A 26,610-nucleotide genomic window follows, 5' to 3' on the forward strand; every position below is an offset into this window, starting at 1 on the left:
AATCCCTTCTCCCTTCATCATCCCCCTCTAATAAAAACTAAAGTACTAGGAATTAAAAATGTATGCAATGGGCCTGGGATTGTGGCTCAGTGGTAGGGCACTTGTGTAGCAAGCGTGAGGCATTAGGTTCGATCCTAAGCACCACATAAATAAATAAACTAATTCATTAAAAAATAATAAAATAAAGATATTGTGTCAATCTATAACTAAAAATTTTTTTTAAATGTATGCAATGAAGAGTAAACACAGTGCTTCTCAAACAAGATTGTGAACAGATTCACTTGTTTAACCCCAAACAGGCTTCTCTTTCGAAAATTCACTCGCCTCTGAACACACCCACATACTCATATCAATATGGAATGGCACCACGGTGACCTTATTTTCCTATCTTAGGAAACTAGTTCAAAAATCTAGATATATCTTTCAGAACAAAATTTGGCAAAGATTCACGATCAATGATATACATAGTCTCCAATTATAGTTCTGTAACGTAAAATAATCCATCTTTCCCTATGCAATAATTATTCCACTAATGAAGCACTTTATTGGGGACTCATACTGAAATATTTTCACTCAGGCATGAAATATTAAGCACATGTTAAGTGACAATTTTGTTTGCTGAAAATATTAGCTGTCACGGAATATTTTACAACGGAAACCAGATAATTTAAACTGGCGATACGCACAACTGTTTTCCTCAAACTGCCCTTAAATTATAACTGTTCAGAGATTTTTTTTCTAGTGTAGGTTTAAGCCCCCAAATCCCAGCACTCTCAGCGGGACTCTCATTTCCAAGATTCAGGGAATCATTCCTTTCCTTTTCCTTGCCAATGTTCGTTCTTCCTCAGCTTTGTTCACCCTTCGCTTTCACAGAACTCTTAGCTGCAGACCCGCACCAAAGACCAGCCTCTTCGCGTTTGGGAGTCAAAACCCGCCTTTCCCACAGCAGTGGCACACTCCTACACACACGGAAGCTCCGCCTCCTACACACCCGGAAGCTCCGCCTCACACACCTGATCCTTAGCCGGAAACGCTCCCGGAGTTCCGGAGCCTCACCGGTTTCGTTCCGTGAGACTTGTGGGGCGGAAACGTCGCAAAGCATTCTGGGGACGGCGCTGTGCCGGAGTTGTTTTAGTCCTTGGGGTTCTGTTTGGCTTCGGGAAGGTTACGGATTTGCCGGCTTCCAGCCCACTGAAGCTGCCAGCATGTCAGGGGTGCGCGCTGTGCGGATCAGCATCGAGTCGGCCTGCGAGAAGCAGGTCCAGGAGGTGGGCCTGGATGGCACTGAGACTTACTTGCAGCCGCTGTCCATGTCGCAAAATCTGGCGCGTCTGGCCCAGAGGATCGACTTCAGCCAGGGTTCTGGTTCCGAGGAGGAGGAGGCGGCGGGGGCCGAGGGCGATGCGCAGGATTGGGCGGGCGCGGGGTCCAGTGCAGACCAGGACGACGAGGAAGGTAGGGCTGGGGTCTCTGTGCCCGCCGGCATGATGTCACTCTGCCTCTCCCGCGCTCGGTGAGATTGCCTGCGTGGGACTACTTTGAAAGTGTCACTCTCGCTCAGTAGTAATCTCACCGTCTTTTATCATAACCGGAGACTTCAAACATTTCTGGACTCTTAGGACTCTTTGTGCAGGTCCCCCGGAGAGGGAGTGGTTGAGACCATGTCATTGGTGAAGTGTTCCAATAATCACTTAAAAAAAAAAACAGACGCCTATAATGTGTCACACTAGTGGTTAAAAGCTCAGTACCTCTTATGGCTTATTAGCTGTGTGGTCTTAGAGTGAGTTAGAAAGACAATTGCAGGCTGGGGATATAGCTCAGTTGGTAGAGTACCTTGCATGCACAAGACCCTGGGTTCTATCCCCAACACCACACACACACACACACACAAAAAAAGACAATTGCAAGTTTTTGAAGGTTTTTAAGTGGAGACAGATTGTGTTCTTAAAGATTATTCTGAATGCTTTGTAATAAATGAATTATAGGGAAAACTAAACTGGAATGGAGGAAGCTACTTAGGAGAGAATTAAAGAAGCAACATCAGTGTGTTTTTGGATTCTCCTAAATGAAGAAAGTAAAACAAAATAATGGAAGAAATAACAAAAAAATCATATAACTTAGGAAATATGAGACTTAAGATAGGAAACATAGACCTTATAAAGGAAAATATAACTATATAAAACTTAAAATTAAAAAAGATGCCATAAAGCAAAATGTAAGTGGCAGTCTGGGAAAAGTATTTGTAGTACATATTATGTAATTGGTTGATAATCCCTGATATTCAAAGAGTCCTTCAAACTGAAAAGAAAAAGATGACTGGAAAACTAGGCCAAAGATATATAAACTGTCAACTCATAGAAGAGAGACTTCAGATGCTAATAAACATTGTAAACTCAGTCTCATTAGTGGAGAGAAATGAAAATAGTTAAGATGCATAAAATTGGCAGAAATTTTAAAAGATTATTAATACCTGTTGTTGGAAATGTGAATTAATAAAGACACTTTGGGATTTTAATATGTGCAAAATTTTAAATGTGCATTTTTTTTGATCCACCAATACCATGCCTAAATATTTAACCCTACAAAAAAGTTGTATATTCATGAGTATGTGTCCTAGATGTTTACAACTGCTAGCATTGTTGGAAGTAATCTACAAGTCTGTTAAAGAGGAATGGTTAAATGTATTATGCATTCAAGTTCCAAATATCATGATGTTAAAGAATGAAGTGGTTCTATCTGGGTTGACATGGAAGTTATCTCTAGAACATATTAAAGGAGAAAGGGGAGCATGTAATAGAAAAATGGGAATATGTATATTTATCAGCTGTAATGATTAAGTATAATAATAAGAAATATTATAGTCATTTCAGACTTTATATAGGTATATGAATGAATAGGAAAATATTTTTTCTCCCCTTAGTACTGGAAATTAAACCTTGGAGGGCTTTACAACTGAGCTTCATCCTCATCTTTTTTGGTTTTTATTTTTGTTTTTCTTTTGATATAGGGTCTCCCCTAAGTTTCAGAGGCTGATTTCAAACTTGCCTTAGTCTCTGGGATTCCAGGAATAGCCCACCATGCCTGGCATATTTTCACTTTTTACTCTCATTCTTTGTTAGAATTCTGTATAGCAAGTATGTATTTAATAAAATATATGTGTATGTGTGTGCATGTAATTAAAGGGAACATGTACTAATAGTAGCTAAAATTGGTTCTGGCATTATACGTCAATTTGGGAGAGCGGTGTGTACTGGAGATTGAACTCAAGGACACTTGACCACTGAGCCACATCCCCAGCCCTAGTTTGTATTTTAGAGATAGGGTCTCAGGGAGTTGCTTAGCCTCTTGCTTTTTGCTGGGTCTGGCTTTGAACTCCTATCTCAGCTCCCTGAGCCACTGGGATTACAAGCGAGCACCAACATGCCCTGCAATAGGCCATTTTTTAGTTCATATTTTTCAGTATTTTGGAAATTCTCTAAATTACTTATTCAGATACTAAAAGCTTGAAGGGAAAGGATCATTGAAAACCTTGCATAAGAGCCAGACATGTAATCCCAGTAGCTGGTGAGGATGAAGCAAAAGGAACTCAAGTTTGAGGCCAGCCTCACAACTTGCAAGAAGACCCTGTCTCACAATGAAAACTAAAAAGGACTGGGGATGTAGCTCAGTGGTAAAGCACCCCTAGATTCAATCCCTAGTACCAAAAAGGGTGGGGTAGGGGGTGGGCTTGCATAATTTTAAAAATCTATAATGTTATAATGATAGATACAACCTGTGGAAATTAAATATCATATTTGTTTTGCCGTAGTAGGATTGTTAATTTAAATATTAATAAAGATTCAAGAAAGTATATAGGGAATGGGCAGGCTGGGAAAAGTAATTTGAAATAAAATATTTTTTTATTTCAATTTTATTTTTTCTATTAGTACTCTAAAACTCTAAATGAGTTTTCTATCTTCTATCCAATGTAACACCTCTGTATTTCTTTTTCTCCCATTTTCTAGGGTTGGTAAAATTTCAGCCTTCCCTTTGGCCTTGGGATTCAGTGAGGAACAATTTGAGAAGTGCCCTTACAGAGATGTGTGTTCTGTACGATGTTCTCAGTATTGTTAAAGATAAAAAATTTATGACTCTTGATCCTGTTTCTCAGGATGCACTTCCTCCAAAACAGGTATTTATGGGCTTTATTGAATAAGCTTTATGGGGCTTTTTAATGCATTCCAGGACCATTTTTTGGTTGTGTGTATTGTTCCCTTTTCCTTTCTTGAAAAATTAAGTCCGAATGTAGATGTGAAGATTAACTAATCAAAAACAAAGGCACAAAATTGCACCTTCTATTATTTTATTATATACCTTTGACCTTTGGAAGAGTTAAATTTCATTAACACTATAATAATTTAAAGTTCCTAAAACCTTTTTTTTTTTTTTTTCCTTTTGGTACTGGGGATTTAATTCAGGGATGCTCTACCACTGGACCTTATCCCCAGCCTTTTTAATTTTTATTTTCAGACATGGTTGCTTAGGGCCTTGCTAAATTGCTGAGGCTGACTTTGAAATTTAATCTTTCTGCCTCATCCTCCTGAGTCACTGGAATTACAGGTGTGTGTCCCAATACCCATGGTTCCCAAATCTTAACAAATTTTTAGGGTCCTTGATCTGTCATATATTTTACAACAATGTGATGATAAGCCATGTGTGGTGGCACACTTCTATAATCCTAGCAGTTTGGGAGGATGAGGTAGAAAGATCACAACTGAGGCCATCCTGAGCAAATTAGTGAGGCTATATCTCAAAATGAAAAATAAAAAAAGATCTGGGGCTGTAGCTTAGTAGTAGAGCACCACTAGGTTCAATCACCAGTATAGCAGGGGGAAAAAAAAGTGATAATAAAATGACTTTGGAGACTTGGGTACAAATCCTACTTCTGCCCTCACTAGTTGTGTGACTTTAAGTAAGTTGTTTTCTGAGTCTCAGTTCTCTCTTCTGACTAACCCCTCCAGTTTTTTAGAGATTGATTGGAAAAGTTATGCAGAATTATGGAGGATATTGAAAACTGGGTAGAACTGTTGATATTTGATAAAGAATATATTCAGTTAACATTTTAAAATGAAAGGCAGCTGAAGGAGGAATTGGTGAATGAAGAGTCTGCAACATCATTTCTCATATAGTAATAGTTTTGGAATCTAGAGACATGGTTTTGGAAGACTTTATAGAGTTTAGTAAATCAGCTTCCTTCCTTTTGCAGAGAGAAAACTAAGGCCCATAGAAGTTTACACTCTGTTGAGGGTTACAGTGAAGCCAGTACTTAGAGAGCAAAGACAGAGCTGCAGCACCTCACTCAGCACACTACTTTCCCACCATTCTGTGCTTTTCCTAGAAAGCATTCTCCAGGAATTTCTTATGATCTCTAGGAACTTCTTTGTCTTAGATTTCCTAATATAATCAAAAGATTGTTGTGGCATTTTTGTGAAACATTTTATGTGCTTTTGACTTTTTACACAGCTTACAATCTTCCTTTTATTAAATCTGACTTTGTGACTTTTGGGAATTGTATCTGGTTAATAAAATACATGAATTGGTAGTGATTATGAACATATATGTATGTATTTATGATATAGATTTTGATTTCTATTCAGTTATCAAAAAAGTCAGCATTCAGTAAAGTACATTTAATATTAATGCTACATGTTTTTGGTCTTAATTCCAAAAGCATTTTAATTGCTGTGATAATACAAGATGATTTTTGAGTTATACTCCATTAGAGTCATGTATTTTATCCATTAAATCAAATATATGTCAGGCATCATTGTACTGTCTGTATATATAATGATTTATGCCATCACATTAAATTACCACCCAAGCAGGATTAGATGTTAATTGCAAGTGTGAGTATCACAAAAGGGTATACACATTGATGGGGGCAGAGATGGCAGTATATAAGGAGAGGAATGGTAGTGCATTAGAAGGGACCCTAACCCAGCACTGGTAAAGTCATGCCAAGTGTTATGTTCTAATTTCTGGTCCATTGTGATGTTTTTCATTCAATAGAATTCTATACGAATTGACCAAAGAAATAAATTAAGATGTGTTTTTTTGTTGTTGTTGTTGTTGTTTTTAACCACTGGTGCTGGAGATAAGGGTTTTTTATTGTTGTTGAATTTGTTTTGTTTTGTTTTACCTTACTGGGAATTGAACCCAGAGGTGCTTCACCACTGAGCTACATCTCCAGCTCTTTTAATGTTTTTTTTTTTTTAATTTTGAGACAGGGTTTTGCTAAATTGCAAACCTTCTGCCTCAACCTCCTGAGTAGATAGGATTTCAGGCTTGGATTAAAGTTCTGTGCCATTGTGCCTGCTCTAAGTTTATTTTTTTAAAGCATTATTATGCATATTTCACCTCCCGTCCAACTTCTCTTTCCTTTTCTTTAATTTCTAAATTTTCTCTTGAGTAGGTGTTTTGTTTCTGAATTTAAAATCATCTAAATAATACAAAACTGCAGTTTAGAATTGTTTTTCATAGAATCCTCAGACATTGCAACTAATATCTAAAAAGAAGTCACTTGCTGGAGCAGCACAAATACTGTTGAAGGGAGCGGAAAGACTGACTAAATCAGTTACGGAAAATCAAGAAAACAAGCTACAAAGAGACTTCAACTCTGAGCTCTTGAGATTAAGGCAACACTGGAAACTTAGAAAAGTTGGAGATAAAATTCTTGGGGATCTGAGCTACAGAAGTGCAGGTATAGATAATTGTTATAAACTATGCTTTTGATGTAAGTGTATAGGTTTAATTGTAATGCTACATACACATCCTTCTTAGAAAGGAGACATTATATTGTTTCTTAGCTACATGTTACATTTTGAAAATTTAATATCTGTACACATAAGCCAGAAACTACTCTTATTGTTTAATTTCAATTTGAAAACCTTTTCAGTACACTTAACAGAAAGTTCAGAGATGAGGTTTACAAGACTCCTGGATCAGAGATGTAAGCTTTGAATGCTAAGAATGAGGCTGGATAGTTGAAATAGCAATTGTAGAGTGATATCTTAAAAGAATTCATTTGAGCTGGGGATGTAGCTTAGTTGGTAGAATGTTTGCCTTGCATGCCCAAGGCCCTGGGTTCAATCCCCAACACCACAAAAAAAAAAAAAAAAAAAAGGATTCATTTCCCAGAGCAAGGGCATCATTATGCTTAAATTAAAGGAAGAAAAGTTTATGTGGTTTGGTTAAACACTAGAGGACTGAAATGCCTCTGCATTGATGTGAATAGGGGAATTTTTAATTCTGAAAGTGAAATCCTATTACAAACATGAATTCAAGATGATACGTCCATTTTTACATTTTAGTAGATGGTCTGTAAAAGCAGTGCTTGCTGGTTTTAAAAATTCTAAGTTCTTTCCCACAAATAATTATGGGCAAGTATATAACCTAATTTCTCTTTGGGATGACCACCCATGATTATGAAAGGATTCAAATACATCATTTTTAATTGCAAGAAGACTTTGAATATCTTCCTTTGTTATAAAAGTTACATTTAATTGCCAACAGGTCACATAATTTAACAGATTTACCCAGATTTCTGTATGGCGCAAAAACAGTCACATCAAAATCTGATAACTAGTTGAAAAAAGGGTATTGTGTGCACTATTTTTTTCTTTCTATTGCTGAATTCAGAACACTTTTTAATTGTAACCTGATTACAGAGACTGAGCTCCAGAAGTAGTACATTTGTAAGGTTTAATTATTTTCTAGAAACACTTCCATTTTTATTGAAACTCCATTACAAAAATTTGTGTGGTCTGTGGAGTTCATATTATAATGATACCATTAAATTAAGGAATTTTTTTTTAAGATAAATAACTTATTTTTCCTGCTTCATTTATTCCTTTTGCTCATTGTTCTGCTCTTACCTTCCTCCAAAACACACAACCCTTTTTAGTTTTTTTGGGGGGGTCCTGGGGATTGAACCCAAGAGCACTTTACCACCAACCTATATCCCTAGACTTTTTAATTTATTATTTTGAAACAGGATCTTACTAAGTTGCGTAGGGATTCCAGTCCCTTTTATATTTTTATTTTTAAGCAGGTCCTTGCTAAGTTGCTGAGGCTGGCCTTAAACTTGGGTGATTATCCTGAGTTGCTGGGATTATAGGTGTGTGCCACCATGCCCAGCTCAAAATACACAATATTTTTAGTGGGAACTTAATTTTATAATTCAGTGATGTGGATATATAGTATTACATAATTAATAAAATGTGCTAAATTAATGTTGTTTTTTATTTTCCTATCTTTAATATCTCATTAGGGTCTCTTTTTCCCCATCATGGTACATTTGAAGTAATAAAGAATACAGATATTGATCTGGATAAGAAGATACCTGAAGATTACTGTCCTCTTGATGTACAAATTCCTAGTGATTTAGAGGGGTCTGCATACATCAAGGTATTTGTCAAAGCACTTTTTAAGTAACTTCTTATCAATTGCCCTGAAGCTGGTTTGCTGACTTTTCCCCCTTGTTTTTATTGTCATACAGGTTTCCATTCAAAAACAGGCTCCAGACATAGGTGATCTTGGCACAGTTAACCTCTTCAAAAGACCTCTGCCCAAATCCAAACCAGGTATAGTTATGTTCTTTCTTAATTTATATTTTTAGATAAACTGAAAATAAATATAGATAAGACAAATAGGTGTTTTGAAGTAAGAACAATTAGAAATATACTTTTATAATTTGTAAATAAAGCATTAGTGAATAGCTGTGCAATTTTTTTTTGCTCTAAATTGAACTTATTTACTAGTTTTCTCTGTGTGAAAGAAGTAAGATTTTTATATTTTAGAAAGAGTATATAGTAATGCAGTGTTTTCCAAACTTGTTTTATGTATTCAAGTTTTCATGTAAGCTGGATTATACATAATATGGTTAGAAGTTGATATATACATAAACCTTTTGTCTTTCAGGTTCACCACATTGGCAGACAAAATTAGAAGCAGCACAAAATGTTCTCTTATGTAAAGAAATTTTTGCACAACTCTCTCGGGAAGCTGTTCAGATCAAATCACAGATCCCGCATATTGTGGTGAAAAACCAGATAATCTCTCAGCCCTTTCCAAGTATGATCAGATAATTCTTTGAGATGGAATGGATAGCTGTTTGGGTGTGTAGGGGGAATAACAAAAGCAAAGAGAGAGTAGTGTGCTATCCAGAATAGCAGCCAGTAAAGCACAAAACACAAGCTACACTTCCAAGTCTGTTCTCTATACTAAATAGTGTAACTCTTGGATTTTAAAGCAGTGTATATAAAAAATTTACACTAGCATGGCTACTCTTCAGCATCAGTTAAACAACTAAGATTTACCAGGGATACTGTCCTGTCTAAATGAGATGTTAGCTTAAAAATGTTTACTTATTATATTTCTAATTTGTGGAAATTGGGTTTTTATTATTCAAGAGCAATTACTTATTCTAAAACTCAGTTTATAATTAGCTGTGCACTTATATTTTACATAAATTCTTAGGATTGTGTCCTTAGGAAGGAGGAATAGGTTTTAGAAGTGAAAAATTCCATCCCAGTTCTAATGGGAGCAGGGGAAGGGTGTCTGTCTTCCAGTTGACAAGACCAGATACCAACTCTGTATTAAAAAAAAAATCAACAGTAGCAAAAACCTTGTGTTTTGTTTTGGTTTTTTTAAGGTAGGAAGAAAAAAAATAATTATATGGCATATTTACCAGTCTTCAGCCACAATTTAAGGTCAGCAGCCATATTATAGGTCAATAGAATTTGAATCATCCAAATACATATGAGTTTATTATATTCATGAGTGGTCATTTTCATATAAAAATGTTAATCATAAAGCCTGATCTTCAAGTTTAGAATGTGCCTTTTTGAGAAATGATTCTGATTATACTTTATGAAGACAGTTTGTACCTGTCTATATCTTAGCTTATATGTGTCTGTCCTGCTTCTTTTAGGCTTGCAGTTATCTATTTCTTTGTGCCATTCCTCAAATGATAAGAAATCCCAAAAATCTGCTACTGAGAAGCAAAGTCCAGAGGACCACCTCTATGTCTTAGAGCATAATTTGCATCTACTGATTAGAGAGGTAATGAAATAAACATTTTTCTTTGCATTGTAGTAATCATGTCCAGGGCAGTGACTATGCACCAATCCTTGCCTGTGCCTCAGTTATTCATTTAACAACAACATTGACTACCTGAAATGAAAGAACCTTGCTACATGCCCAGGTATACAGGGGTGATCCTAACCCAGTACCTGTACCCAAGAGTGTGTGTGTGTGTGGTGATGGGGGATGTGTATTTGATACCAGGGACACTACTACTGAGCTGCACTCCCTGTCCTTTTTTTTTTTTTTTATTGAGACAGTCTTGCTAAGTTTCCAGGTCTGGCCTCAAATTTGTGTTCCTCCTACCTCAGCCTCCTGAGTTACTGGGAATTTCAGGCCGCCATGTGCCATCATGCCTGGCTCCATGCCTACTTTTTAGTGGTACAAGTATACAAATTGTATAAGAGAAATATAAGAAGCATATGATAAAGGGTGCCAAGGGTAGGATGATTCTGATTAAGGTAGAGGGTGAGGAAAAGTATATTGCCATGGCCTGTGAATGGCGATATTGAGTTACTTCAGGACATATTCTACACATAGGTCATCTCCAACTGTGTTTCCAGAGTTCTGATTCATAGTTTAAGGCTAATTTCTTTAGAATCTCCTTAGAAACTTTATAAAAGTACATAGCCCAGCCTCCGTAACTCACTCAAAAATCTGGCTGAATTGTGATAATGTAAGAGCCAGTGTTTTTTGAAGACACTCGGGGGTTAGGACTGAGTTCACTGAGCCCTGGCTTCAATCCCCAGCACTGAAAAAAATTCTAAACATTAAAAAAAAAAAAAAAAAAAATTTAAAAGCTCCTCCAGGGTTCTAATAGACAGCCAGGTTTGGGAACCAGTAATTGAGGTTGTACTGGGATAACTATGTCCTGATTGTATGCATTCTCTTGATAAGACTCTGTGAATAATAATTGTTTTGTTTTTAAAATTTTCAAAATAAAAGTTACAGCTTGAGAGGGGGCCCTTTTGTCTACAAACTTGTATTATGCATGATCTAGAAGATAACTCGCATATATTTCTGTGCCAACATTTCTTTTGTATTTAGTTCATATCCATTGACTTCTCTTTTTCCAAAATGTGAGCCATGTTTTTGATTGAACATTGTATAGTATTTACTCCATAGCTAGTGGTCATTTAAAATGGCTATTTTTATTAGTTTCATAAACAGACCTTGAGTTCCATCATGATGCCTCACCCAGCAAGTGCACCTTTTGGCCACAAGAGAATGAGACTTTCAGGTCCTCAAGCTTTTGATAAAAATGAAATTAACTCATTACAGTCCAGTGAAGGACTTCTGGAAAAAATAATTAAACAAGCAAAGCATATTTTTCTGAGGAGTAGGTAAGGATGAATAAAGTTACTGTTTTTCTTTGAAATTGTAGTCCTCTTTCTACAGTTGTTTCATTTATGTTATTATTTGGATGTTTCAACCTTTTTTTTCCAGGGAGAGGAAGATGGCTGCAGTGTGAAAGTTTATGGTGGTGGACTAGGTCTTAGCAAGTGTGGGGAAGACTTTGATCCATGGTTGATCTAAATTACTGTATTGCTTCTATCACTACAGCAAATGTTTGCAAAGATTACTGACTAGGGACGTGCTTTAGGACAAGTTGCTTCGTTCCTTCCTCTCTGCCTTCCTTTTCTTTCTTTCTTTCTTTTTTTAAATACTAGGATTGAACCCAGGGCACTCTGCTACTGAGCTAAGTCCCCACCCTTTTTTAAAAAACATTTTGAGACAGGTCTTGCTAAGTTGTCCAGGCTGGCCTTGAACTTGTGATTCCCTTACTTTGTTTAAATGGGATTATAGGAGTGCGCCATTGTTCTCAGCAGAACACCATACTTTGTTCAGTAACCCATCTTTGAGATACTTATTCCCAAACATTTTATGATTTGGAAGAATTTTTTCCTATATTTACTTATTTAATTCTGTTCTTTGGAGTAGGTAGTGTTAACCCCATTTTCACAGGTGAGAAGATTGAGGCTTTGAGAATATAGGGAAGCTTGCCTAAGGTTACAAAATTAAAAGTAACAAAATTGGTATTTATGTTCAAAGTTTCTTGGTAAGTGATTAAGCCCCAGCTTAAATTTATCTTTCATCCTAAATTCCTTACTCCTTCCATGGTATCATGCTATCATGATATCTTTTTCTTTCTTTTTTATTTTTATTTTTATTTTTTTTGTTACTGGGGACTCAACCTACGGATGCTTTACCAATAAGCTACATCCCTAGTCCTTTTTTTTTAAATTATTCTTTTTTTAATTTCTATTCCTTTTTGTTTGTTTGTTTGTTTGAGATAGGGTCCTGCTTAAGTTGCTAAGGCTAGCTTGAAACTTGTAATCCTCTTTTCTCAGCCTCCTGAGTTGCTAGAATTATAGGCTTGTCCTGTATTTTCTAAAGTCTTCCTAATTCATTTTACTAAAAGCTGAATGATCTAAATTTCTATTCTAAGACTGTGAACTAATGTGCCCAAGTCCATGTATCTCCTAGTCTTATTTTCTTTCTTTTATGCATATTGTTTACAGAAGTACTTGATGTGGTTGGACATAAATAATGTTATCTTTTTCAGTACTAAAGGGTGGCTCTTCTATTTCATTGTTGGTACTTGGTGAGGAGGTCAGTTTTTACTTCATTCATAATTTTGCCTTGATAGTACTTCAGAATTGTCATTCAATCAATACTTTATTTATCTTGTATTTTATTATTGATATTTTATTGTTGATTTTCAGTTTTTTCTTGCTGATACAATCATAGTTTTATTAATAATTAGTTCATAGTCTTAGCATGGAAATTTAGGCCATTCAGCTTTTACTTAAATGAATTAGGAAGATATGTTTAAGAAGATAATATGATACAGTGGAAGGAGTAAGGTATTTAGGGTGAAAAATGTGTTTAATAAGCCAGTGTTCAATCACTTGGCAAGTAACTTTGGGCAAGTCATTTAGTATCTTTGGCTCTATACTTATTTCCTTTTAGTTGGGGATATAAGATTGATCTTGGGATCAAATTAAGAAACATATGCCAAAACTCCTTATAAACAGTAAAGTATTACATAGTAGGTTACTATTAATATTCCATTTATAAATTTCAGTGACAAAAGCTGTTAATTTGAGTGAATTACTAATCTTGCAAATTTCTGAATGAACATAAAGTTAAATATTCTATGAATCATATGAGGGGCATAAGAAATAGCTGTCTTTATCGCTATTATAAATTTGAAAGTAGTAAGTACCCATCTTGTAAGCAGCAAAACTTTAAAAATGTTAATTTTGCCCCAGTTATACAAATAATGTGATGTCCAATAAGAACAGTAAAGAAAAAAAAACCCATCTATGTAATACTATATACAGTGAAATCTATTAACACATTAATGTATTTTTACACATGTGTGTTGGGGTGAGTTTATCTCTCTTTCTCTCTTTTTTTAAACAAATTTGGAATCCTAAAAAAAATTTTTTTTTTTTTTTTTTTTTTGGTACCAGGGATTAAACTCAGGGGCATTCGACCACTGAGCCACATCCCCAGCCCTATTTTATATTTTATTTAGAGACAGGGTCTCACTGAGTTGCTTAGTACCTCGCTTTTGCTGAGGCTGGCTTTGAACTCAAGATCCTCCTGCCTTAGCCTCCTGAGCAGCTAGAATTACAGGCGAGTGCCACCACACCCATCTTCTAAAATATTTTTTAGTTTTTTATTTTATTTTATTCTTTGGCACTGGAAATCAAACCTGGGGCCTTGATCATGATAGGCAGGTGCTCGCTCTCTATCACTGAGTCACATCCCTAGTCCTAGAATCATAAAATCTTATATCCTGGTTTCACTTAGTATTATATTGTAATTTTTTTTCTTTTTCATTAAATGCTTCTCAAATATATTTTAGTAGTCATGTTATGTACTATTATGTGAATATTCCATTGTTTTCTTCCCAGTTCTCAGTTACTAGGTATTTTTTACTTCCAGTTTATTGATACGTGCTGAGTGGAATATTATCACATATATATCTCTCTGTTATAGGAATTTCAAAGCACTGTCAGGGAAACAAATCATGGAAAAAGAAGAAAAAGTTAGGAACTGATATAAGACACCATAATGGAGCTAACCTTACAGGTGTTTATGTAAAAGCCCCTTGTCCCCAGTGGCTATTTTTATTTTTTCCTATTTTCTCAAGGCTTTTCTTTCTCTTTCCAGTAAATTAGAAACAGTAAAGTATTACATAGTAGGTTACTATTAATATTCCATTTATAAATTTCAGTGACAAAAGCTGTTAATTTGAGTGTATTACTAATCTTGAAAATTTCTGAGTGAACATAAAGTTAAATATTCTATGAATTATATGAAGGGCATAAGAAATAGCTGTCTTTCCAGATAATTAGGAACTAGGGACCTTCAGTATTTTTTTTAAGTTGTCAACGGACCTTTATTTTATTTATTTATATGTGGTGCTGAGAATCTAACCCAGAGTCTCATACATTCTAGGCAAGCGCTTTACCACTAAGCTACAACCCTAGCCCCATGATTTATGCTTTGGATCTAAACAGTTACTATTATGTAAGATACAAAAGAAAGATTACTGTATTTGGAAATAAATTCCCTGGTTTTTGGTGTTGAAATTGGATTCGCATGTTTTGCAGCCTAGCCTGCAGCTACGTAACCTTGGGCATATTGCTTAACATTGCTAAATTTCTTTTTCTTTCCTTCTAAAAAATGGAGATGATGGTACCTATCTAACACAATGGTTGTTAGATTAAGTAATACTATACTCATTACAATATGTGGTATATGATGAGTACTTGAATCTCATTTCTCACTTGTATTTATTATATTTTCTCTCTTGGAGTACAAGGATTTTTGTTGTTGTTTTTGTTTTTGGAGGGTTTTGTTGTTGTTGTTGTTTTGTTTTTCGTGATGCTGGGAATCAGACTCAGAGCCTTATATATGCAAGGCACTCTACCAGCTGAGCTATATCCTCAGCCCAAGATTTTGGTTGTATTTAAAGTCTCCAGCTTTTCTTGAATATGATGATGATTCCATTACAATAATAGGTATAATTGTGGATGTGTCCCAAGTCATTTGTTACCAGGGATAAAGTACAGACATTTATGAATGATTCATATTCAAGTTAGTACCAGAGAAGTATCTTTCTCACTTGTGGTTTGACAAGCTTTCTTGAGTGAGACCAAACTAATGGAGTTAAAAGGGAATAAATGCATCCTGAATTGTGGTAATCAGGTGTGTGACCACAGCATGTTATAATGTGAAGCTGAGCACCAGCACATCAGTGCAGCGTGTGGGAGTTTCTTAGAACTCTCTGTACCTTTCTTTAAGATCTTTTTTTTAAAGTGGTAACATTTTCAAAAGTACTCATCTAATTTCCAATTTTTCATGAAAATGTTATGAGTGATTTAAATCCTTTCATTTATATGGTAACTTTTTAAAAATTTTACCTTCTTTTCTTTAAAAGAACTGCTGCAACCATTGACAGCTTAGCAAGTCGCATTGAGGATCCTCAGATACAGGCTCATTGGTCAAATATCAATGATGTTTATGAATCTAGTGTGAAAGTTTTAATCACATCACAAGGTTATGAACAAATATGCAAGTAAGTATCAAAAATAAAAGGTAGGTGTCTAATGTTAAGATGCTTGTTATGTCCTGGTTTTTGTTGAGTGATTATGTTAAGCTTTTGGTTTCTATTTGCTTGGGTGGCATAACATTCCAGCAAATTATATCAGCTATAAAGTGTTTGTGAGAATGAGAGGTAAGAATATGTAATATAGTGTCTCTTAGATAAATGTCACACATTTAAGCTACAGTAAGAGGTAAACTCCAGCACTGAATAGAAAGCTGTCTTGCCATCTCTAATGTTTAGTTCATGTTTAGAGGCTGTGGCAAGTCTAGGGTATATGAAGAAGTAAAGAAGGCCATTTATATTAGAGCCCATACCCTCCATTTTGTGCCTAGTTCAGCTGAAGTTTCTCATCAGAGCTGGTATTGATCTGGGTCTAATCCAGTTCATGATTGTGCCCTTAAAAGTAAGTTGATAGCTTTCTGTCTGTGAAGGGGTCAGAATGATTTTTGTCCATTAATGGAAATGCAGTGTATTTGATTTGCATTCACACATCAGAAGTTAATACAGTTGGCTAGGAGCCATGAAAAGGGGTTTTGGGTCTCATGTGAGCCTCTACAAAATTTAACAACTGACAAGATATAGCTGAATTCCTTCTTCCAGGTTAGTCTGAGAGAACTGCCAGCATACATTTGTCAGGATCTGTGAGTACCTTTTTATTTTTCAAGTGTTAGCTGCATATTCAGACATACCTAACTAACTACAGCAAGCAAAACACTGTGAGAGACAAAATTGCCACCATTTGGAGTATGAGTGGAAAATGCATTTATAATGCTGTTTTTCATTATGGAAATTTTAATTCACTGTGTTTTAAATGTAAAATAGTAGATAATGTAAGATCAAATATGGAAGATTAAAAAAGAGCATACAATGAACAAAAAATTAATTTTGAAATTCCAGGGCAAAAAGGTAGAGTGAAGCTGGATCATAGTTTTCTAATTCTTTTTATTTTTGTATTTTTTTTACTTGTTCTAATTAGTTATACATGACAATAGAATGCTTATTGACACATTATACATAAATGGAGTAAACGCTCTCCTTATGGTATAGTTTTCTAATTCTGTGCTTCAAGAAATAAAATAATCAGGACAATTTGTTTGTTGGGGGGTGTTGAATATAAATGAAACAAGTTTGGGTGGGTCTTTAAACTGTTATGGTGGGTGATAGGACCATAGGCCTTCATTATATTATAATCTACTTCTGTTTGTGTTTAATTTTTTTCCATAATAAAATAATTAGTATTAAGATACTTTGTATACAACCAGAGATAAGAAAAATTGTGCTCTATGTGTGTAATATGAATTGTAATGCATTCTGCTGTCACATATAAATAAAAAAAAATATTGAGTGAGTGAGCACAAAAGGAAGAAAAAATTATCAGCATTCAGTAGTTTGTGTCTGGAACCAAGACCAAAACAACTGTTAGATTTAATTATAGAACCCAATGTAAATTCTGTGAAGAAAGTTTAGTGATAATGTAGCCTTGACAGAATGAGAGGGCATCAGGGAGTAGAAGGGACTAATAAGATGCCTTTTTTCTCATCTTTTAGAGCTGGAGTTAGTTTATGACATTTAGAATTAAAGGTCCTCACAATTCCTCAGGAACAGCCATGTTAAACAGTCTTACACATCTTTCTAGGAAAGTCTGCATTTACAGGCATATTTATTTCACCTATAACCTGCTTCTTTTACACAGATTTGTGTGTTTTTTTAAAATAAGGGTTAGGGTTCACATAGCAATTTTAAATTCCCTGTTATATAATTATCATTGCTTTCTAATTTCAGAACATTTCTGTCACCCCAAAAAGAAACTATGCCTATTAGCGGTCATTCCTGATTTCTGTGCTTTTTCACTCTGAAATGTTATATCAGTGAAAAACATTCCTTTTCAGAACACATAGATCTATCTCATTCTTTTTTCAGCCTTGTGTTTCATTTTATGTATCAAGACTTTTAACCCTCTATTAATGAACACTTTTGCTGAGTGCCAAAAAAGTTAATTACATGTGCAAATATATCTTTATTAGATAAAGTTTTTATCAGATATAATTGCTGGATCAAAAGATAAGAACATTTAAATTTTTTAGTCATATTACAAATGGTTTTTCAAAGTGGTAGTCACAAGTATGTTCCTACCTATGGTATATAATAAGAATTCCTATTCTTTTATACCCTTATTTTAAAAATATTTTTAAAATTTGCTTAGATTTATGTTTTTTCTTTATGCCTTCTGAGTTTTGTGTTTTTCTTTCAAAAAACAATGTAAATTTCAATTCATCAAAATCAAAACGTTATGTAGACTATTATTAAAATACCTTATTCACAAATACTTGCTATAAAACAATGTTAAAAACGAGGTATATATATATCAAACATAGAAAGACGGTGCTGTTTTCTATATTTGTTTATCTAAGTTATGTAATTTGAGGGATTTCCAGTCTCTTGTGTGTGTTCTTTGCTGAAATTTTAGGTTGTTTTAGAAAATTGTAGTGATCTGAATGTTATTTATTGAATATTTTATGAGTTTCTTTGTTTGACCTAAGGCAGTTTAATAGAATGTATGTATTCTGAATTGTTTGCTAATTAATTCAGGAAGAGCCAAACCTTTTTATTTTCTGTACGAAAATTTAACCTTTGGTTAACTATAGTCCCAATTTCCGAGAAACCCGATAAGGAAAGATATGATCTGTATTACTAAGTGTCATTGTTTATTGAAACATGATCCCAAAATGGTAAACTGTATCTAGATTGAGGGAAAAAATTTTTTTTTCTTTTTGATACCAGGGATTGAACTCAGGGGGCACTAGACCACTGAGCCACATCCCCAGCCCTGTTTTGTATTTTATTTAGAGACAGGGTCTCACTGAACTGCTTAGCACCTCGCCATTGCTGAGGCTGGCTTTGAATTCGAGATCCTCCTGTCTCAGCCTCCTGAACCACTGGGGCCACCTCATCCAGCAGATTGAAGGGAATTCTAAATGCTGATGGGGATGACTTTGGACTTCCCTGAATGGGAAAACTGAGCATCTCTCTTATGGGGACCCTGGAAATATTCCTCTACAGTTATACATATTCCCAATATGAATCTTTTCATAAGAAAGGTGTACTGCTGCTGTGTAGACAGCTGTATGTGCTTCTGTGTGGACTGCCTTAGAAGAAGAGCATCTGATGTTGACCTCCTGAGTAGACTGATGTTCATTGTGATCTGCAATGAGTCTGATTGTTCAGTTGAACCAAAGAAGACCTTTTCTTCCCCAGAAGTGTTGGTGTAGCATAGTAAAACTGTTATGATTTTTCCATGATTAAGTTTTACTGTTTGTAGTACTATATATTTTTTGAACATTTCTGATTTTTAGTGTATGTGTCTATAAAGGTCCATTCAGCTGCAATTGAATATTGGAGTTGAGCAGATTCGAGTTGTACACAGAGATGGAAGAGTAATTACACTGTCTCATCAGGAGCAGGAGCTACAGGATTTTCTTCTATCTCAGGTAATTGTTGCAGACTACAGATCATAAGCCCCTTCCTCTTATAACTGCTTAAAGAGCAAACTGAGTAAGAAGTAGTTAAAATGTAGTAAGTTATATAAGGAGAAAATCAGTGTTTCCCTCTTTCATTTAATTTTTAACATTATAATTTGTGACCTATTGGTTAGTCGAAAGTGTTGATAAATTCTTAGATTTGTTGTACTTTGTGTTTTGGATGAAGAACAAGTTTTGAGATTAACAAGTTTCTTGTTTTGCAGATTGCTGAGGTTTAGCCTCTTCAGAACTAGAAGTGAAGTATTAACCTAAGAAAATTAGAGAAAGGGGGTCAGATACAAAACTATAATGACCATTATCTATAAAAAGAAGTGGAATATTTTAATCATTAACCCTAAGAGAGAATTCCTCATATTAAGGCAGTCTAGAAAAGTACTAGGTACTAGTCCCCACTCTATCACAAACTTGCTTTGTGACACTGTACAAGTTTCTGGTCTGTCCTTCATCTATAAAAGGCAGTACTTTTCGTATCTTGTCTGTGAATTTTAATCTAGTGAAATGCTGAATTATGGGAGAAACGATAAGTTTTTGAAATACTAGTGTATAATACTTTTTTTTTACTCCACATAAAATTAAGGGAAAAAAAATACTAAAACTCTCCATTCTTGCATCAGTAATCTTACATATTGATTTGCCTCTTTGGTGCCAAATACATAAAATGCATTTGTGAGGCACGACAGCTCTTAGCTAATTATATCCTAAATGGCTTTGGTTAGCTCAAGCACACACATAAAAATGTATTGGAATGTTACTGAATAACTCCCAGAATTGATGGGAAGTTTAGAGGTGAAGGTTTGCAAATGGCAGGGATCAAAGGAAGCTAGGGGAATGGCAGTGTTGCTATCCTGGCACTACTGCATCCCCCACTGGTGGCAGAATGCATTCATTCAGCGTATGACCAAGAAACAGGTAACAAGCCGGGTGTGTGGTGCATGTCTGTAATCCTAGTGGCTCGGGAGGCTGAGACAGGAGGATCCAGAGTTCAAAGCCAGCCTCAGCAATAGCAGGATGCTAAGAAACTCAGTGAGACCCTGTCTCTAAGTAAAATACACAGTAGATCTGGAGATGTAGCTCAGTGTTGAGTGCCCCTGAGTTCAATCCCTGGTACCCTGTCTCCTACCAAAAAAAAAGATGGCATACTCAGGAGGATCTGTTGATTAGGGTCTATGTACAACATTATGGGTGTAGGAGAGCCACCAAGCCACAGTGTGGTAACTTGCTGTTAGTAGAAACTGGGTAACCAGGCCCCAGGGTCTTAGTAGTCACCAGTCCTAGGCCAGGGTTGGGGGAAAGAATAAGTTATAGGAACCCTAAATGGGAGAGTAATGTAAAACAAGCCACCTTGATGAGACCAGCAGCCTTTTGTCAAAATAAACAACCAGTCTGGATAACTTCACAGGGAAAGTACCAGGGGAATAAATGCTTTTATCACACTCTCTTCCTTGCCACCTTGCTGGCTCTCATTGATAATCCTCATTACATAGGTGGCTGCCTTTGCCTGAAGTCAGAGGACATAGAAGCTGGTAGCCAACACTTGAGCCTCCCAGGGCAGAGAAGTTCAGTGGAGACTGGATTTGAATAGGGAGTAGAAGATGCTTGCTACTTTTAGTGATGCCTTACATTCAGTGATCTATCAGGAGACTCCAGTTGGCCAAGTTTAGTTCATGTGCCTGTTTTGAAGCTGCTGGTAAACAAGGGATTTGAGTATCAGGCAATTTTAGCTACTTCAGTGGAAGATGGGGTTCTGCTCCTTCTCCCTAGTAGTCACATAGAATAGGACTCTTCAAACATAAGACATGGAAAACCCCAACAAAAGTTTATGAGCATGATCAAATTGCAGAGTAAATATCTGTGCTGTTTGTCAGTCAAATTTCTTTTTTCATCCACAGATGTCACAGCATCAGGTTCATGCAGTTCAACAGCTAGCCAAGGTTATGGGCTGGCAGGTACTCAGCTTCAGTAATCATGTGGGACTTGGGCCCATAGAGAGTATTGGCAATGCCTCTGCCATAACAGTGGCCTCCCCGAGTGGTGACTATGCTATTTCAGGTACTCTCTGCTTCTTTTAAAGAACAGACCTTTGGGAGTTTGACCTTAATATTTAGCTTTAATAATTAAGTATATGTAAAAGTAGTAGTTAACGTACATACACTGATATTTATCTGATAATACTTATTATTCAAAATGAGATTATTACTTTTCTTTATAGAAGTTATAAAAATGTTCAGCTTGGCGAGCACATTTTCTAGTAGATCCTCTGTAAAGTGTCATCAACATTTTTACTACTGCAGACCCAAACATTTTGTGGATAAAAACTTTAAAAAATATAGCTGTAAACATGGAAAGAATAATATCTGATGCCAAAAATATAAAGGGATGAAATAGAAGAGAGCTGTTTTATTAAGCACCTATGATGAGTGGGTACTTTAATAGGACTCCCACATACATTATCTAGCTTAAATTTTACATTTGTAGGACTTAAATTTTTAGTATGATCTTTTTCTACTATCTGCTCTTAATACTTTAAAATTCAAAAATTGGGTAGTTTGAAATATCTCCCCACAGGATCCTAGTCTGACTCTGTAAGCTTAGTCATTGCTATATTTTTATTGCTAGGAATTTCTTTTTTGTTTTTTGGTGATAGGGATTAAATGCAGAGGGTTGCACATGCTAAACATGCATTCTTCTATACCCATTGTCCCGTACTGCTAGGAGTTTCAAATTACCTCTTTTGTTTTTCCTGAGTTAGTAGCTAAAACCTCATTAAAACCTGATATTCTTAATTCAGAATAATCTTTCCTTTATCCCTTCCAGTCTTTATTCTGAATAGTTGAGTAGGCTTTATATATTAGCCTACTTATTGAAAGTTGAATGATCAAATGAATGTGTTTTAAAAAACAAGTCAGTGATTTTCAGAAAATGTAGGACTTTCCTACGCCAAAATTCTTCTTGCCTAATTTTTTATTTAATAAACAGTAAATCAGAGATATTTATACCAGCCTAGAGTGAGTGTGTGTGTGTAAATTAGTTTTAGAAAGTTAGTATATTGAAATTGAAAAGAACTTTTAACAAGGTTAACTTGATGAACTGATAAGGATTTTTATATTCACAGTAGAATAAAGTTGTGGGATTTATCCTTGTTTTCTGGTTTGCAAAAATGAGTGTAATTACTATTTTGGTTTTTCTCCATAGTTCGTAATGGACCTGAAAGTGGCAGCAAGATTATGGTTCAGTTTCCCCGTAATCAGTGTAAAGACATTCCAAAAAGTGATGTTTTACAAGATGGTAAATGGAGTCATCTTCGTGGGCCATTTAAAGAAGTTCAGTGGAATAAAATGGAAGGTCGAAACTTTGTTTATAAAATGGAGCTACTTATGTCTGCACTTAGCCCTTGTCTGCTATGATTTTTTTCCTGAAATTGACTTGAGATGTTTGCAAATTAATTATAAGCACAAAGAAGAGAAATCTTCCAAAGGAGTATTATTTAAAAATAATAATTAGTAAATGTTTTCCTAGCAATTTGAAATCTTTCACTTTATAAGTGATGTTCTTTGAAATGCAGAAGTTTATGTACAGTTGTAGGTATATGGGGAGATGTAAAATAATACATTTTTTTTTTTTACTGCAGTTAACCTGAAAGTGTTATTAATGGAGGGGATTAAATTTGCTGTTTAAAATACCCAGTCTGTGATGTTAGCATCAAATAAAGTGTGTAGTTAAAAAAATCTCCAATTTTTGCCGAGCTCTTAATAGCCCTAATGAATTGTTTCCTTAATCAACTTCTCATTCCACTGTTTCTAAAAAAGATCACATAAGGACATTGAGACACTCTATCATCTAGCTTTCTTACAGAACTTCACTTGCACTGATGAAGCCAGACCCTGTGCTTGAAGTATACAAGCACATGGCAGCAGAGGAACAGGTCTTCCCTTTAATTCTAGGGCTCCTAGGGTGTGCTCCTGTATTAGTAAGTGAAGATTTCTTCTCCATTTGTCTTCTTTTGCATGTCTTGGTCTAAGCAGGTAGTTATAGAAATTGTTTGGAAGGGGCAGCTGAAAGCATGGAAAGCTGCAGATTTGGGGCTGGGATGTACTTCAGTGGTACAGTGCTTGCATGGCATGCATGAAGCCCTGGGTTCAATCCCAAACACTGCAAAACAAAACAAAAACTGTATCTGTCTTTTTTGTCTATTCTCCCACCTGAGAGACCTCATGAGCAGCACTAAGTTCATGTTCATGCCCAGCTCCCTGTGGTAGCCCTTGGATTGCTTCCTCTAATTATAGTCTTTTCCATTAGCTCTCTGCTTTCTCAAAGGGAAAAAAAAGTAATGGGTTAATGGGTTGATTTTTCAAGTAGTATGTTTGTACTTACCCCATTCTAAAGCGTGCCAGAAGAATTCCCATTAGTAAGAGGCTTATATGCTTTTTAATAGCACTGAAAATAATATATGTAAGGTCTCCTCATAAGTAAAGCTTTCAATTTTTAAAATGTTCTACTTTAATAATTTATAAGATTATCAATAATAAAATCCTTTGTATTTCTCCACCTCTTTTCTTCTTTTTGTGTACTGGGATGAACCCAGGGGTGTCATACCATTGAGCTACATCTCCAGCCCTTTTAATAAATTTTATTTTTTATTTTGAAACAGGATCTCACCAAATTGCACAAACTGGCCTGTAACTTGCAATCCTCCTGTCTTAGCCTCCTGGATTGCTGGGATTAAAGGCCTATACCACCACCTTCTCTCTTTTTCTTTAAAAGAAAAAAAAAAAGTTACGCCCAGGTGCCATGGTATATGTCTGTAATCTCAGCAACTCAGGAGGCTTCTGAAGCAGGAGGACTACAAATTCAAGGCCAACTTGGGCAATTTAGGGTGACCCTGTCTGAAAAAACAAAAAGGGGTGGGGATGTAGCTCAGTGGTAGAGTGCTACTGGGTTCAGTGCCCAGTACCAGAGGAGGTGGGTAGTGAAGATTGTAGGCCATGATATAATACCTTTGTGCCTTTGTTTGCTTTTTTCCTCTTCTTTTGAAGGTATTGTATCTTGACCTGGGGGTGCAGTTCAGTGGTTGAGCATTTGTCTAGCATGCTTAAAGCCCTGGCTTCAATCTCCCATGAAAATGTAAAGAATTGGTATTACTCTTCAGCTTTCAAAATCTTTTTTTTGTGTGTGTGCCAGGCATGGTGGCACATGCCTGTACTCCCAGGGACCCAGAAGGCTGAAGCAGAAGGATCACAAGTCCAAAGCCAGCCTCAGCAACTTAGTGAGAGGCCTTAAGCAACTTAGCAAGACGCTGCCTCAAAATAAAAAATAAATAAGAGGCCTGGGGATGTGCTCAGTGGCTAATCTCTGGTACCAAAATATCTTTTGCTGGGAGTAGGGGGGTGGGCAGTACTGGGGATTGAACCTAGAGGTATACTTTATCACTGAACTCTACTCCAGCCCTTTTAATTTTTATTTTGAGACAAGGTCTCCCTAAATTGCCACGGCTCATCTCAAACTTGTAATCCTCCTGCCTCAGCCTCAATTGCTGGGATTACAGGTTAGCACCAACACACCTGTAAAGTTATTTTAAAAATCTTTAGTGCTTCAAAAATCCTGGTGGCCCACAAAATTTGCCAGGTTAACAGGTACAATTCTAGTCACATGAGTCTTTCTTGTGATTTTTTAAGGCTCACACTGGCACAGTGAAATCAAAGTCTTTGGAGGACCAGTTTAATTTGTGTTATTAAATTTCCCTCCATTGTAGATTGATAGTTTGGTAAACTAATAAAAATTGATTACTAGAAAAATGAAACTTAAAAAAGATATAAAACTCCCTTTATTGGATTATCATAGACATAAAATTTCTGTAAAATATAAAACTTTCTGAATGCTTTGTTTCTGTGCTTATTCTGTTGGGAACCAGTAGTGGCTCACGGACCAGGACCACCCTTTGAGGAGAATGCACAGGTTCTTTTAAATTCTATAGACTCAGAATCATATGTCCTCCTTTCCCCATTTGTTTTATTAGTCACTTTAATAAAAGCCATTACTTACCTAGAGGATAGTAGAAACTGAAGCAAATGAGGGTGGGGAAAATGACAGCTTAGTTTCTGTTAGCAATTCCTATGACTTATGTTTATTTCCATTTTCCAGTTTGACATTCCATCGTGAATTACCTTGATATGGAAGGACATACTGTGGAACTTGGTTGACAGGAGAAAAAACACTTAGTTCCTTGACAAGCATTTATCAGGTTGGCAAAAGAGCTACCTTTGAATGTCTGCTCTGCTACTAGCTAGCTGTAAGCCTGGCAAATTTACCCACCCTCTGAGCCTGTTTCCTTACTTATTAATGGGGACAAGGACACCTCTCCCCAACCTCAACTTTGAATAAGATTGATAATGGATCTTAAATTCTAATGTACTTCATCGAATAAACGAATACCCACACAAATTCCAATGTACTTCGTAAATATAAAGCATTAAGCAACTATGGTTCTAAGAGTCAAACCAATTAGAAGTTAGAAAAACAGTACCAGCTTTATTTATAATCTGGAGAAAGTATTTCAGAATGTCCAGTATTCCTATTTGTAAATGTTTTGTAAATGATTGAAAACCATGAGTGCTTCGGGGGATAGGAAGATTTAGGAGTTTTTCCAGTTAATTTTTAAAACCCTGCTTTGTAGTCTACCTCTCTCCCTACTCCCTGCCTTTAATTTGTTCACTCTTAACATCCCAAATCCTGTTCTTTGATGCCTGACATACTTGGGGCTAAAAATAAAGCCTTTGAATTTCACTTTAGGATGATAAGTTTCCCAAGTCTTATAGACATAAAGGCAATTCACAACTGAGAAATCCGGTTACACAGCACCATAATGCAAGTGCTGCTTAGAAGTCATAGCTTTTGCATTGTTCTCAAGTTTATTGTCTCCTGATAGAAACTTATCCTGTAGAAATGCTCCAGGAAGCAGATTCATAAAAGATTGTATAAGGATTATCAAAGAAGACTGTAAAAGTGAAGGGACCAATCTAAATGTCCTTCATTAAGAGGAAGAATAATTAGATAATACTAGAGGAGCCCCTGGTTCAGGTGTTCATTCTTACTTCTCTAAAAGTAGAGATCATTTGTTAGCTGCCGTAATCTGGTTTCCCTTGCTTAGAAACCAGAAAAACTTCCATGTTACAGCTTCATCTTCCTATTTGCTGGTGGTGAATTGGTGTATAGAAATGTTTGTGCCCGTGTGTGTGTGTAGTAGAATAGACTATTTGACTTGAAATTTGACAGATGAGGAAGAAGTTTGAGATATAAACATGACATACAGACTGGAAAACCTCCTGA

The 26,610-nt window shown here is 35.8% G+C and overlaps 1 protein-coding gene across 1 annotated transcript; it reads left to right on the forward strand.

Annotated features, from left to right (window-relative positions):
* Positions 1 to 1,044: 1,044 nt before the first annotated feature.
* Positions 1,045 to 25,160, forward strand: Med17 (mediator complex subunit 17). Its single transcript, XM_046462356.2, has 12 exons — positions 1,045 to 1,455; positions 4,005 to 4,171; positions 6,520 to 6,739; positions 8,309 to 8,445; positions 8,537 to 8,621; positions 8,959 to 9,111; positions 9,971 to 10,101; positions 11,281 to 11,465; positions 15,581 to 15,718; positions 19,119 to 19,236; positions 21,177 to 21,336; positions 22,480 to 25,160. The coding sequence occupies exons 1-12, from the start codon at positions 1,206 to 1,208 to the stop codon at positions 22,689 to 22,691; spliced, it is 1,956 nt and encodes a 651-aa protein (XP_046318312.1). The 5' UTR covers positions 1,045 to 1,205; the 3' UTR covers positions 22,692 to 25,160.
* Positions 25,161 to 26,610: the final 1,450 nt, after the last annotated feature.

Source organism: Marmota monax, unplaced genomic scaffold, assembly GCF_021218885.2.
Source record: "Marmota monax isolate L192 unplaced genomic scaffold, Marmota_monax_Labrador192_F-V1.1 WCK01_AAM20220418_F8-fsc00104, whole genome shotgun sequence".
NCBI classification, from domain to species: Eukaryota; Metazoa; Chordata; class Mammalia; order Rodentia; family Sciuridae; genus Marmota; species Marmota monax.

Coding starts and splice junctions, on each gene's coding strand:
- Med17 (XM_046462356.2), top strand. CDS start 1,206: ATGTCAGGGGTGCGCGCTGTGCGGATCAGCATCGAGTCGGCCTGCGAG. Junction 1,456..4,004: donor AGACCAGGACGACGAGGAAG/GTAGGGCTGGGG, acceptor CCCATTTTCTAG/GGTTGGTAAAATTTCAGCCT. Junction 4,172..6,519: donor ATGCACTTCCTCCAAAACAG/GTATTTATGGGC, acceptor TGTTTTTCATAG/AATCCTCAGACATTGCAACT.